Raw genomic sequence first — 15,143 nt, forward strand, 5'->3', positions numbered from 1 at the left:
AGAAGTCAAAAATATGAATCAGTGTTTTTTTTTTTTTTTTTTTTTTTATATATTTTTTTATATTTATTTGTTTATACATATACATAATTTTAAATGAATGGATAATGCCTTCATCCATAAAAATAATTCTTAGAATATTAATTAAATATTTATTCATCAAAGAAATCACGAGCAGGTTCAATTTTTACACAATAGATGACATATGGGTCAAGTTTAAACTCCCATTTAAAAACCTAATATTTAATTAAAGAAAAATATTCTTTTGATCCCGATGTTATGCTATCTACATTCTACACTAACCTAAAATTGATATTTTTTTCTCTAATTTCACATACAACTGGAAAATGAATTCCAATTTTAAATTGATCTTTTTAAGAGTGTGTTCTCTCTACAAGTAATAATATCCGTTAGATTATAATAAAAAAAATGTTTAATTAAATATAATAAATCAAAAATAAATTTGTCAAAAAAATATCAAAAACCAAAAACCATGATTAATTTATTTGTTAATAATATTCAACCGCAAATAAAATAGATAACTAGAGTTCTCCCTCCTTCCAATTTCATCCTAAAGAAAGTGACCATTAAACATAGTTTTTCAAAGCTGCCAAAACAGTTATCCTCCCATTCCAAACTAACTAACCCAACAATAATTTGAACACATCACCTATGGAAATGATCCCTTCCACACTCCTGCAGGCAGACTTTACGACCACAACTTCTCCAACACCTGCATTTTAGTTTTAATGTATGAAGATAATAATAATTAGTACATATATAATTATATATTGTTGTTCATGCTCAGATAAAGGAAATCTTTTGTAATACATATAGATATAGATATAGCAACATTTTGATAAAGGAAAATAAAATAAAACAAAGACAGTACCAGAATTAGCCAAGCATTCCATCACCACGTGCAATGGATCGGACCTCAAACACGTTGGAAGTATAAGTCCGTAAGGACATTTTCCATTTTTTCTCAAATTCAATGCCTGCGGCACAAAAAAACTTCATATCTTAGGCTATGCAATTGTGAGTTTCCGAGTTCAAACCCGATAAATATATCCAGTTTAACAATATTAGCATTGTTATTTAGTCTTTACGAAGGAAAAAAAAACGACTTCGTTTCACCTTATACTAATTGAAATTTAATATTTTATATACCTTTCACTTTATATTCAATTTAATTTTTTTGTTAAAAAAATTGAAGTTTAGATTTAATATTCAAACACAAGTTTATACAAATATAACCATGTTTCATTAGTTCATTATTGTACTTCATACAACTTGTATAACAAGATCATGTATAAATTTAATGTTGTTGGTTGAAGCTTCCTTAATCAACAAGTTATCTATCAATACAGGCAGGCCCATATAGAGAGGAAAAGAGAAATTACCTCAGAGATATTAAAACTATCCAGGCTTATCCTAGCATACATTTCACATCTAGCCAATGCAGTAAGATCACTGTGAAGAAAATAGCAATACATAAATAAGCTTCCAAAATGTCTAGCTGTTCTTAGCACAAGGAAGAAAAGAGTTTCTACCTTCTTGAATATACATCATATAATGAACCAGAATCATCCACAATTGGTATTGAGCTAACTTCAGCTGCAAAATGAAGTAAAGATAGAGAATATTCAATGTCAATAATACCTTTTGCTTCTAACATGGATATCACTACAATAACAAACACAAGTACCATTCACTGCCTAAACAAAAAAGAGACTTGGCTGCTATTTTGAAAAAGAAAAATTATCACCTTGATTCATTAGAGAGATAGCAGCACTAAGAGAGGCATTTGGCCTTAGCGTTGCAATTGGCTGTTTATTGGATTCCCCCACTTTTGGCGCCCATGTACCCAAAGGTATCGAACCAATTGGTAGTTGAAGAACCGGCAAAGAGCCATAATCGTTCTTGAAATGCTTGCATATACCTGAAAATTAACTCCGTACATTAGTTCCAAACCATTTATGCGCATTGCCAATAAATGTGAAAGCTTACATTTTATTATTTCTGAGGGAGAAGTCATATGTAGCAGCTGAGGAGTTGACCCGCCCTCGGAAGAAGAATGCATAATAGCAACTACTGCCACCTTGTATTGCAAAAATTTTAAAACGATGTCTTCTAGTCTCTCAGAGGGCCTAGCCTGCAGATTAAAAATAAATATAGAATGAAATACTATAAAATCATAAATAATTAATGTAAATTTTCTACGCAAAATTGGGAAATTGATTTGATGAGCAAAAAATTTCTAACAAGTGTTGAGGAGCTTACATCAACAAAACTCCAAGGATATGTTTTCCCATTACTATCAGTTCCACATTGCTGTAATTTTCTCTCTATGCATGCTGCTAAAGTATGTGTCTCAGGTCCTTCATCAGTCAAAGTGGATCGATGACTCTCCGGCTGAAATTAAGCATGTTAGATGACTCACATAATTTACAAAACCATGCATGTGCTTAAAAGATAGAAAACCAATCATTGGTGTTAATAGAGATTAGCTTGGCAATAATTGTATATATGGGCTGCACACTCAATATCTTATTTACAGTTTGATTATGTTAAATCGATAAGAAAGGAAAAGATCTAGCATCGGGTGCAGGTTTTATGGAAAAAACTTTCAAATGACAAAACAAACCATGGCATTTGTGAAGGACTAGAAACACCATCAACCATTGAGAAAATAGAATAAAAGAGAAGGTTTGTTAGATAAATTAGGGACTTTTGGTCTCCTATGCATTGTCAATAAGACAGAAAAAACTACTAGACCGAAAGCCAAAAAGATCATAAGGGAAATTGATGCTGGAACAAGGACACAATGAGGAAAGGAAACTAAAGATAGGACACCGAACAAAGGATGGTACAACCTATATACCATTTTTTGCACAAAATCTATATACATTGAAACAGAGATTATTTTGGAAAATATAGTAGCCTGATTGCTATCTAAGAATGAGGAATCATCACAAGACCATATCTTCTACTATAAGTGAATATTCCAATAATGTATTGAAGGATAACAATTGATCAATCACAATAATATGCATGATCATGATACCAAACATACCATATAAATAAATATCCAAAATGGAAGAACTATAAATCATTTTTCAAGAAGAAAAAAGCATCAATGATAGCTAAAAAGCACATATTTCAAGGCTTGATCTTCCTACATAAAATGATAGATTTTTAGCCTAAAATAATGATAATAAAATTCAATGGTGATGACAACAATTTCAAATCAAATTAACATAACTAATTATGCCTAAATGGTAAAAAATATTTAGCATAAATCAACTTGTCATCTGCCTTGTAATTTCTTTTAACTTCACATGGACTTAAGTCTCAATGTCATACAATTTTCCTTTTTCAACCATTTTTGCCAATTGTTCATTTTTCATTCAATTATATTTACCAAAATTCTTACGAACCTCTTTCAGTGCTTGAATAATGTCCATTCCACTAAGAACTCCAACAAACTTGCACTTCCTAGAATCCCACACAGGAGTCAAAGATACTTCCTGAAAGCATATATTAAGTTACAATATATATAGTGAACACAAGGTAAAAGTCAGCATCAGATTTAACATACATTGCATGTGCATGGATGCGTGCTCTTATTTGAAGAAGAATTGATGAATAACACCTCATGTAAATAGTGTAATGAAGGAGGGGAGAACTTACCTGTTCATAAAGAATATGAAATGCTTGCTTAAGTGATAAATCCATATTCAAGACAATAACCTGAAATTATCTTAAGCAAATTAGATAGCTTCACAAAAAATCAGATAAATTGCTATTGATTGGAAACATTGAAAAGACAAGGGAGAGAGGGGTATCAAACCTTGCCAGACTCGGGAAGCAAATCATTAGCAGTATTTATTGACATATATTTATATATGTGGTAGCGAGACACAAGCAGAGCAAACTCTGGTGTCCTAGGAAAAGCTCCCTGGAAAAGCTCCAAGGTTAAGGTACTTTCTTTTACGTAGCATAAATTTCAATACTAGAAGGATTATGAAATCTAATTTAACATTCATTTGATAAGAGAATATAAGATTTGAAATTTCTGGCATCTTTTTTTCAATAAAAGAAGAATTTTTAGAAGGGAAAGTTTACATACAAACTCACCAAAACAATCATCAATTGAATAAGGCTATCTAATCCCTTTCACCAATTAAATTTTTTAAATTGGTATGTCATTACGCTTCTTCTATTACTTCAGATTCCGAAACTCCCTATATATTTTTTTTAGTTCTTTTAAACATTAAACGTAGTTTTGAACCTGAGAAGTTTACGAATTACAAGACTATAAAAGCATGCACGTATGCTACCTGGAGAAAATAACACACCATTTTGACGATAATGTTAATTATTACTAACATTGTTGACCTATATATATAACACACTTAAGAATCCTTTTCAAGCAAAATATATGCAACAAACCAAGGGGGCATAGATGGGAAGGGAGAAAAAACATACCATGTGTCTATTGACATTAATAAGGTGCATATGTGATCTACTAGGCATTCCATGTAACATATATGGTTCTGCCACCGAAATAGTGTTCACTGTGTCAGTGAACCCGTTTATAAATGGCTGCTGCTCATCGTGCCGCCACACACCATCCACACAAAACTGATACTGCACACAAATTAACATGAATCAGATATCTTTATCATATTATGCAATGTTTAGAAGCATTTCAGTTTTTCCATGAAATGTTTGATATTGCGCCAAATGAGTAGATTTAAATTTAAATACCAATACTTAATAACTGCGACAAGCCAGAATGTGAATGCATCATTAAAAAATTAAATGACAAATCTAGAGTAGATTATCTGTTTAATGATGATTGTTTATGCTGTTGTATGTAATGAACATCTTGTACACATAATTGATTTAAACCAAACTTGCCTCCCTTTAAACCAATCTTCATCCAAACCAACCTCCATCCATTTGTTGTAAATCACAACAAATGAAATGACCAAGATACAAACATTGCATGTAAAGCAATAGAAAAAGATAAATGTTAGTACAGATCAGGAAATTATAGTACATAAACATAATTATTTATATTGTTTTGATGTTGTTTCAAGATGTAATGAAAGAGTTGAAAAGGAAGTTGTTTCAAGAGATTATTTTGAACTTGATCCTACTGCCCTGCGAATAGAAAGCAGGACAGCAAGATCAATTTTAAAACAACCTCTTGAAACAACTTCCTTTTCAGCGTTTTCATTACACCTTGAAAAAACATCAAAACAAATAAATAATTGTGTTTTTTTTTTTTACTATAATTTTCCGATTTGTATTAACATTTATCTTTTTCTATTGTTTTACATGCAATGATTGTATCTAGATCGTTGCACTTGTTCTGGTTTATAGCAAATTAATTGGAGGTTGATTTGGACGGAGATTGGTTTAGAGGGAGAAAAGTTATTATTTTTTTTTTTTTTTAAGAAATGTGGGAGTGTGAGTTGCTGTCCTGGTGATGCAATAAAAGGTACAAAGGTAATTTTGGAGTGTCTAAGAGCAATTTTAGAAGCTTAAAAGCAATATTTATGCCTTTTTCTATGTATCAAAATCTTAATCACACAAATGTGGTTTAAAATAAAATAAGTCATTTACAAGCAATATGAGAAAACAAACTAAATGATCCCATCCCCTCCATGATCTCCAAAGAGAGAAAAATGGTATTCCGATCAAAGTTAAAGATTATTGACCAAACGTAAAGCACATTGATATATAAATATTTTAAACATAAATAATTTTTTTTTCCTCAGATTTTAAAAATTCATATAAAGGCCAAATACCGTATGAAGTTCTGGAGTCAAGTAGCAAACAACTTGAAATCCAGTCGGGCGGCCTTCAATTCGAGACATTGGTAAATTTGTTGACCATCTGTGCATACACAAATAACATAATATTAAGTGATATCATGCAATAAACAAAAAATAACAACAAAAATGCTATCAAAACGAATCAAAGGTGACAACAACATACATCTACCATGTTGAATAAACTATACAATCAATAAATAAATAACATGATTAAGCTAATTCTAGTATGTAATAAACAACATAAAAAAACTTACCAAAAGGAAACAAAGTGACAGCAACATACATCTACCAATACCATGCTGAATAATCCATACTCAAATAATTTTCTAGCTAGAACAGGTACTCAAAACTTTTTATCATTTTTAGAAGAAAAAAAATTCTTTCAAATTATAATTTTTTTTAAGAAAGTTGTGACAAACGTGCTCTAATTCTAATAAAAAAATTGTTACCCAGTGAAAGAACCGCATAGAAACGCGCTTTCACCTCCATGAGGCCAAACAAACAAGTGAGGAATGGAAAAAGGTTGAGGATCAGGTACTGGTACATCACTGCTACTTCCATTTCCTCCTCTACCTGCAGCTAATGAACCAGACATTTCAATCTCAAATCACAAACAACTGAACAATTGAAGCAACCTTTGATTACTAGGTAGTAGCAAGAATTTAAATGCTTTGTAAAATAATGTAGCAAATAGTGTGACAAAGTTCATATTTATATTAATTTAGGTAGGAGAAAGAAAACGTAAAAAGTATAAAGTTTGCATTGTGAACTGTGCTATGGTAATGATTACAAAATTATCAATCAAGTGAATGAAAATGAGACGTAGGAATCAAAATATTGCAGAGTTTTAGAAAACGGAAGAATAAAAAGAAGAAGAATACAAATAAACACAGAAAAAGCGCTTAACCGTATATGGATGCATGCTACTGTGAACTGTCCTCTAACTCAAGCTTCTTGTTGTTTGGCATAGCACTAAAATGAGTTGTTTCTGATTTTGAGGCTTTCCAACGGCTAATAGAAGATGATGAACTTTTGTTTTGTAAGTGGACATGGTTTTTTCCTTTCTTTTGTGAACCGAGAGTATTCTCCGCATGCAACTGTAATATTAATGTCTTGAGTCAGGTAGGAAGGTACGAAACTCTCCCTCAAAAGAATTTAACATTGCCACATTCTCATGTTTTGATTCGAACTAATTTCTGACTAAGCTGAAAGAGATTCTTTATCATTTCATTTAAGTGTTTTTGGATCCAAATTTCATCACTAAGTGGAAAAAATATTTATGAAACAATAAGTGAAAACTCAAATGTATTTAGGTACCGTTTGACCAAGCTTTTTTTCAGTCTAAAAGCTACTTTAAAACAAAGTTAAAATAAAGTTCTTTAAAGAAAAAGTTAAAGTTGTTTGGTTTCTTTATTTTTTTTTGTTCTAAATTTATTTTTAAGTTAAAAGTTGTTTGGCAAAATATTGTACAAAACTTTGAATTTATTATTTTTTTGGTGGTGTCTGGGGTTCGAACCCGTGACCTTGTATATATTTATGCATTGACTATATCAACTGAGCTAAGCTAAAGAATAGTTTGTTTTCTCTTTTCCAATTATACTGTATAACAAATTTTGTTATAAGAATACCATATTTTTGGTGTCATTGAAAAAGATATGTTTAGTTTTTTTAATAAGAAAGAGATATGCATAGTTTGTTACAATATAAATGTGTAAAATATATAAGTATAATTTTTTTAGGCATCTATACTTGTACTTTTAATTAAAATCAAAATTTTATAAATATAATAATTGTACGCATTAGGCAACACTAAAAAAATTATATGCATTAGCGTAACAAAAAACATACATACGGACATAAAATATTATTTCAAACGCTAACGTGTGTGTGTATATTTGTGAGGTTGAAGAAAGGGAATAAAAATATTTGGTGTCATTCAATGACAACATGAATAAAAATATTTGCGAGGTTGTGATAATTAAACGATATTAAAATTAAATATATAAGTGATAAAAAGATAATAAAATTCCTTCAACAATAGATAATAAAATTGATCCTTCTTTAAAAAAAAATTATATGAACCGGTTCAAAAAAAATTAAATGGAAGAAAAAACAAATTGAAATATAATATTAAAAAATAAAAGAAAAGGTTGCCTGCGTGAATTGAATAGAGATGTTTGTGAAATAAATTACGGAGAAGTAGTTTTTTTGAAGTAGCATTCAACAACTTTGGTTAAAGCTCATTCCGTTCAATTTTATGCATTCTAAAAAAAGTACTTTTTTTCGAAGGTACTTTATTGATATTGTGTTTGGCCTATCTTCTTCTTAAAAATATAGAGAATCTGAAGAAAAAAAGCTGGGTCAAACGGTATCTTAGTCTATAAAACAATACTGGCTTAAATACATTTGATTATCGGTTAAGCAGATAATCCACAAATTTTAAGGTATCCATTAAATAATTTAATTATGATTATCGGTTAAAATTTCTATATACTTTATCCGTGAATATCTTTTAAGGTACCCACCCCGAACCATGGCGGATTCTATCTGTTAATACACAATTATACAATGTTTGATTTATTTCAATTGTACGTTTTGTTTTGCCATCCCTTAGTGATATATAGCAACTTTAGAACAATTTTATATAATATTTGACATTAAAAGTTATAGTAAGTTTCTTATACCAACAATATACAATGTTTGATTTTTTTTTTTTTTTTTTTGCTAAAAAAAAAAGTGAAATATGTTTTTGTCCTACATTTTAATAGATTTTGAAGAATATACTTTTCAAAAAATGCTTTAAAAATCCCACATTGTACTCTGTTACCGAAATTAGTTCATTATCATCTATTTTATTGTAAGACTGTTGATGTGGCATAAGGGTGGGGCCCATTTCGCGTTTTATGTGGCATGTGTATTGCAAAAAAAAAATCAAATCTAATTAAGTATCTTCTTAAAAATATAGCGAATTTTAGTTTTAGTCCTTACACATAAAAACATGATATTTTTATCTTAAAAAAATTGTTTAACTTTTGCTCCATAATGACAAGTTTATGTTCATGTTTATGTCAATTTTATGACCCCTTTTATCTTCAAAGCTTGTTTAAATTATGTCAATCTATTATGGCCAACTCATGTTCAAAAAAAATGTTAAAATTAGATTCAATAGGAACAAAAAATGGAACAAAAATTTTGTGAGCGTGAAAATATTTTTTATTTTATTTTTAGGAATTAAAGTCAAAATTCGTTATATTTTTAAGAACGTAAATTTTATTTAACTCTATTATTAATTATTGTGGTGACGCACTGACTCGCGAAGTTACATGGTGACTTGTTGGAATTAAGATAATTTACTTGTAATGTAATAAAATTTTAAAAAGAGAAATGATATTTGTACAACATTTTTGACAACTTTCTTTCTCATACTCACATTATGTTTTTACTTTCTCTCTCTTGCTTTAGTTGTTGTGTCAATACCTCTTTTTTTTTTGTAAATTTATGATTGTCTCATAAAAATGATTGTTCAAATAACATAACTTTTTAAAAAAATAGAAGAATGTAATCGTTATTTTTATCAAGTGAGTAAATTAAATTAAATTTAGGTAAAAGAAATATACATTGGATATAGATAAATTAAATTTAATCGTTATCACTCAAATATGTCTATGTTTTTCACATCAATGCTAGTCAGGATTTTAAATGGACAATTATTATTTGGAATAAAGCCTTCCAAATCTCTCTTGATATAGAGATCAATTCATAATAGATCGAGTGCATCCATAGGAATGTTTGATGAGAAGGGGTTGCAATCACCCCTCAATTTATAACTTGTACAACAAGCAAGCATATTTTTCTCATCATCTGTTTTTACAATGCCATTTTGCTTTGTCATTATGGATTTGGTTTTGCTCTATAATCAATATTAATAGCAACTTAAACTCAACTATGGATGTTTCAGATGTTATATGTATTAAAGGTTGGAGCATTCAACTCAAAATTGTCATCATTGCAGCTATTCTTTAAAATTGTCAATGTGATATGGATCAACAAGAATAACCAAAAATTCAATGATAGGAGACCTAATTGGAGCACAATCATTTCTATGATAATTGCAAATGTATAATTGTCTGGTAATCACGTTACTCTTTCCACATGCCCCTCAATGATAGGTTTTAAAGTATTAAAAGCTGTCAATGTTAACACTCATCATTCTAAGGCTCCAAGAATCAAATAAATCGTATGACAACCTCCCATATTTTGTTGGTTGATGTTTAACACACAAATGGTACTGCTTTGGAAAACCCTAGCTCAATTGTTTGCGAGAGAATTTTCAGAAACAATAGGGGAGCTAATCTTGGTAGTTTTGCAATCAATTCTACCTCAACCATCAAGTCACCTCATAACGTTCCTTCGTAGCTAAGGAACAAATGGAAGAATTGTCTTGGTAGAATCAAAAGTATGATTTTTATGATTACTCACATGTTTTAATTGAGAATTTATTGTGCAAATATGATAGCTAATCTAAGTTTATTTTTACAAAATTATATTTGGTGGAACGACATTCCTTCAGTTATAAGGAAAAAGTTTTCTAAAAATAGACTTGGTCTTCCCTATTTTAAGTTTTGTTAGATCTTTTGTATGTATTTGGCTATCGTCCACCTCTTTTATTTTTCTTATTATATTATGGTTACGATTTATCTTGCTAGGCACATTTTTTGTTTCATTTTTCTTAAAGGATAAAGTTGATGTCATGTTTTTGTAAAAGTTTTTCATGTTGAACATGCCAATGATCATGTAGTTTGACTAATAATTCACCGATTAACCAATAATTCAGGGGATTGATTGGGTCATTCAATGACCCGAGTGTTAAAATACAGATGCATCATGAGTTTAAACAACATGAGGGTTAGATAACTCAACTAGTTTAAATTAAGAGGAGGTCCAGAATTCGGGTCTTGACAACGAGAAAAAACAATAACAATTAATATACTAACATTTGCCATTAAAAAATGAGTTTAAACAATTTATGTTCTTTTAAAAAAAGTTAAATTATGTTTGAAGTTTGTAATAGTTATTTTGGTCACACATAAGCCATATAAGTTTGTAAATGTTTTTGATTTAGCCCTTTTGTCACATCATCGATTTTTTAACGTTTAGTTAATGATAGAAGAACTAAATTGAAACATTTACAAACTCAAAAGACTTGAGTGTGACCAAAATAACTTAAACGATGAATGTTTTATAAACTTCAAACTTAAAAGACTCTCGTGTAATTTAGATAAATCAGAGCGCCTAAACCACGCCACGTGGACAACATTTATTAACTAAGAAGAGATGAGTAAAAAAGAAGAACCGCGCGTCACAACGAAAAACCCTGTGTTCCCTCTCTCCATCGTCGTCGTCACCATCGTTCTCTTGCAGTCGCCGGGAATCATTACCTTTGCATATTAATCACTCCGGCAATGGCTGATTTTCAGACTTCTACCCACCGATCGAAGTGGATCTTCTCTCCTCAAAAATTGATTGAGAAATATAAAGCTGCCAATAAGAGAGCCAAACAAACCCTAGACACCTGTGGTGCTACTCTAATGGAAGTTGATGTTGATGGCTCTTTAACATATCCTCAACCCCACCCCAATGCAAACGATAATGGTCAACATTTATTCTCAAACTTCATTCTCTATTTTTAATTTTTAAATTACTTTGTTCACAAGAGTTGTGCTGTGTTTCATGTCAGGTGAAAAGCATTCTCGGATAAAACCTCTTAGTATTGAAGAAGAACAAAGTATAAAGGTATTTTATGAAAATAAGCTACAAGAAGTGTGTAACAATTTTCATTTCCCTCATAAGATCCAGGTATGCAATCTCTTCTGTCTTAATTGCGGCGCCACTGTTTTTCTGTAATCAATATGTTGAAATAGTTTATGTTATACAGGCAACAGCCCTCATCTTTTTTAAAAGGTTCTATCTGCAGTGGTCTGTCATGGAACATCAACCAAAAAATATAATGTAAGTTTTGCTTCATGTATTGTATTTGTTTATTTGCAAAATTAAGTAGGAATTTAGACTTTTTGGTTGTTACGATGAACTCGTATCTAGTTTATTAGTTGTTTGAAAATGTTGGAATTGGTTAGGTTATTGTACCTGATGCACTGCTGAGAGATGGATTGGTTTTCTCGTTTCATTGATCTTTTTATCCCTTTGAACGGTTTACTTGTTTTTCATGATATCATTTGTTTGATTAGGCTTGTGGTTTTTGTTGGTTATAAATATATGTTGTATTTATTATTTTATTTATTTGTTAGGATCCTAGATTCTTTAGATAAGCTCATTCAATTTTGATTTGATCCCGATATTATGTATGGGATTGTGTTTGTTCTACCTCTTGTATGTATATACTTGTAAATAATCTCTTATGAATGATATGAGAAATATTCAGATTTAATGTAATTCGCAAAGTTGGCGTTGGATTTGTATGATTTATCTATTATTTGTTAAAAGTTTGATTTATTCATTAGCTTCTTAGTAACACAGAGGAAACTTTTGTACAGGTTGACCTGCATATATGCTGCTTGTAAGATAGAAGAAAATCATGTATCGGCTGAGGAGCTTGGTAAGGGGATTTCACAAGATCATCAAATGATTCTCAATAATGAGATGATAGTTTATCAGGCACGGAAAGGCCTCAAATATCAATTTGTTCTAGTTTTTTATTATATTATATTTCTTTTAACCCATCAATGACAATAAACCCTGGTTATGCAGAGTCTGGATTTTGATCTTATTGTTTATGCTCCATATCGCTCAGTTGAAGGTTTTACAGATTCTATGGAGGTTCGTCTAATTGCCTGTGTGGAATTCTTTTTAAAAATGTCTACAATTTCGTGCATTTCAAAATAAATCTTTTGCTTCTCTCATTTAATTTCTCTGTTAATAATCCTATGAACAGTCTACCATTAACACATTTTTTAATGGTTTTATGGTGAACTGAAATTTGTGACTATGGTCATTGATAGGAACTTTGCATTTCTGGTGAGGACGAGCTTCAAAAATTCAAGGTACTAGTCTTTTTGTCCTGCATAATAATCAGGCTGAGCACAATGTTGTGGTCATTAGTGGATGGAATGTTTTTGGCTTATGGTTTTACATATAGGAGGGTTCTCCGGTACCATTCCTCAATTTTTTAACAATTAGTGGTCATTACTTAATACTTGTCCAGGATTGAGATAGTTTCAAGCTTTTGGAACTGTAGGCAATCTCAACCATAAAAATCTTTTACTTCTATAAGTGACGTGATTGCATTTTAATCCGTTGTATTGAGAACTGCACACATGTAGTTTCTTTCTAGAATGTAGACGAGCTCATTCTCTTCATCCATGTGTCTTGTCTACTTGTAACATAATGCAATGATTTATGTTTCAATTGAATGCAATAAGTAGCAGAATGTTCCAATGCCCTCTTGAACATAAAGGGCGCTGTAGCATCCTCTGCCTCTCTGTGCGCGCGCACCCACACAGGCGTGCACACGACATGTCAAGTGAGAGGTGCAGGGGTCAATACTCATTCAGTCCTATGTGAATGATCAAAATTAGAATTTCATTTCTCATACTCTCACCCAATATCTTCCTATATATTTGTATGCATGATGTAGTAAGCATTCATGTAATGTAATGCTTGTTTCCTCTATATTCCCTTCCCTCTTTTGGAGCAATATTTTCTATCTGTTCAATTCTTGTTCATCTCTAAGTATAAAGAAATAGCTAACTGTTTCATGATACTTTTTCTCCTGCTGTATAGGCTTTGCAAAACACAGCAAGACTGGAAGTTGATAAAATGATGCTTACAGATTCACCACTCTTATTTCCTCCTGGGCAGGTATTCTCATAATAGTCTGTAAATTTTGTAATTCTATTGTTAGATTTAATATTTTTGTGACAAGAATAGCTTGTATCTTTCTGATGCAGTTGGCCTTGGCTGCTCTGCGTACGTCAAATGCACTCCATACAGTTGTTGATTTTGATAGGTACTTGTTTCACATGTTTATTTCTGATAAATTACCCCTCAGACCCCTAAGCAGTTTCCGTTAATAATTTCATAATCACGTGACAACAAAATGACCTGCCTGGGGTTGGGATTTTAGTATATTCTTTGACCATGATTAATATGTCTGCTGACATTTACTCCTACACTTGCACTTGCAGTTTTCTGAGCAGAATTTTCTCCCATCAAAATTCTACGCACACAATGACTGAGCTTCTTGAATCGTTGGATGCAATTGATTCTTGGGTAATTGTTTCTCATCCTAGTAGCTGTCACTCAACTGAATTATTGAAGTGTAATTCCAAATTTCCATGTTTTATTAGCTTGGTAATTTGGTTTTATTCTGTTTACATGGACCAATGTGGCTTCGGCTATATATGCAGGTTAGAAAATACAAAAGTCCTTCAGAGAAGGAATTGAAGCACATCAACCGGAAACTGAAGTCTTGCTGGGGCCATAGCTCTCATGACGAGTACTTCCTTTACCCTTTTACATAGAATTGCCTGTTTGAGAGGGATTTTCGTGTTATTATATAATAATTTTGTATTGCCTAACAGGGGAAAGAAGAGGGAAAAGAAATCAAAGCACAAGTCCAGAAAGAGCTCAAATGAAGCACTCAATACATAGTCTACTCTAGTTTTATATTCCGTTTAATTGAGGCACTCATCTGATTTTTGTAAGGGAGTTTTTTTTTTTGGGGTTTCCATTGAATATGAAGGATGGTATGTTGAAGAGTTATTTATCTTGATTTTATTGAACACACACCGACATAATGGACAGACCTTGTCCGTTTAGTTGGATGAAAGATGTAATTTAAAACATTTGTTTTATGTGGAGAGGAGGGGAGCGAAATTCCTCTTGAGCCAATTTTAGCAGTCAAAAGTGATAATTCTTTTGGATACAGAAAATATTTGTTTAAAATTTCGACTTTTTTTTAATACATTGCATAGGTGACAACAGTAAATTTACACATTCACTTCATTAAAATTCTTCTCTTGTCGTACCAAAAACAACACATAAAATCACTTCCCTCCCCTCTCATCGGTTGAGTCAACTGGGCTCAAGTGGATAGGTAACATTTCTCTCACTATAGGTGTACAAGAGAATTAGTGATTGACCAAGAATCTTTGGAAAACTACTGCAACAAGCTTACTAGTGAGGCTGATTTTGGAATGTTTCCTGCTTCGCATAGGTCTCTCAGTTGCCTTTTGCATGGCATTTACACCCACAAGGAACTAGTTCATGTTAAGAATATGG

The 15,143-nt window shown here is 31.3% G+C and overlaps 2 protein-coding genes across 2 annotated transcripts; one reads left to right on the forward strand and one right to left on the reverse strand.

Annotated features, from left to right (window-relative positions):
* Nucleotides 1-638: 638 nt before the first annotated feature.
* LOC11415665 (sucrose nonfermenting 4-like protein) lies at nt 639-6,441 on the reverse strand. The gene is made up of 13 exons (XM_024775063.1): nt 6,296-6,441; nt 5,820-5,907; nt 4,489-4,650; nt 3,851-3,958; nt 3,691-3,750; nt 3,438-3,527; nt 2,281-2,412; nt 2,008-2,152; nt 1,766-1,939; nt 1,551-1,614; nt 1,401-1,470; nt 890-995; nt 639-730 (listed from the first exon to the last, which is right to left on the reverse strand). Exons 1-13 carry the CDS (start codon nt 6,439-6,441, stop codon nt 639-641), a joined length of 1,437 nt encoding a protein of 478 aa, XP_024630831.1.
* A 4,744-nt stretch (nt 6,442-11,185) lies between these two features.
* Nucleotides 11,186-14,789, forward strand: LOC11415666 (cyclin-H1-1). The gene is made up of 11 exons (XM_003591075.4): nt 11,186-11,498; nt 11,584-11,702; nt 11,782-11,855; nt 12,398-12,518; nt 12,612-12,680; nt 12,863-12,904; nt 13,644-13,721; nt 13,811-13,869; nt 14,048-14,132; nt 14,270-14,358; nt 14,444-14,789. The coding sequence occupies exons 1-11, from the start codon at nt 11,309-11,311 to the stop codon at nt 14,511-14,513; spliced, it is 996 nt and encodes a 331-aa protein (XP_003591123.2). The 5' UTR covers nt 11,186-11,308; the 3' UTR covers nt 14,514-14,789.
* The last annotated feature ends 354 nt before the right edge of the window (nt 14,790-15,143 follow it).

The sequence above is a fragment of the Medicago truncatula genome, chromosome 1 (assembly GCF_003473485.1).
Source record: "Medicago truncatula cultivar Jemalong A17 chromosome 1, MtrunA17r5.0-ANR, whole genome shotgun sequence".
In the NCBI taxonomy this organism is placed as follows: Eukaryota; Viridiplantae; Streptophyta; class Magnoliopsida; order Fabales; family Fabaceae; genus Medicago; species Medicago truncatula.

Coding starts and splice junctions, on each gene's coding strand:
- LOC11415665 (XM_024775063.1), bottom strand. CDS start 6,441: ATGTCTGGTTCATTAGCTGCAGGTAGAGGAGGAAATGGAAGTAGCAGT. Junction 2,413..3,437: donor TTATTCAAGCACTGAAAGAG/GTTCGTAAGAAT, acceptor GCTTAATTTCAG/CCGGAGAGTCATCGATCCAC. Junction 731..889: donor GGAATGCTTGGCTAATTCTG/GTACTGTCTTTG, acceptor ACTAAAATGCAG/GTGTTGGAGAAGTTGTGGTC.
- LOC11415666 (XM_003591075.4), top strand. CDS start 11,309: ATGGCTGATTTTCAGACTTCTACCCACCGATCGAAGTGGATCTTCTCT. Junction 14,133..14,269: donor TGGATGCAATTGATTCTTGG/GTAATTGTTTCT, acceptor CTATATATGCAG/GTTAGAAAATACAAAAGTCC. Junction 14,359..14,443: donor GGCCATAGCTCTCATGACGA/GTACTTCCTTTA, acceptor ATTGCCTAACAG/GGGAAAGAAGAGGGAAAAGA.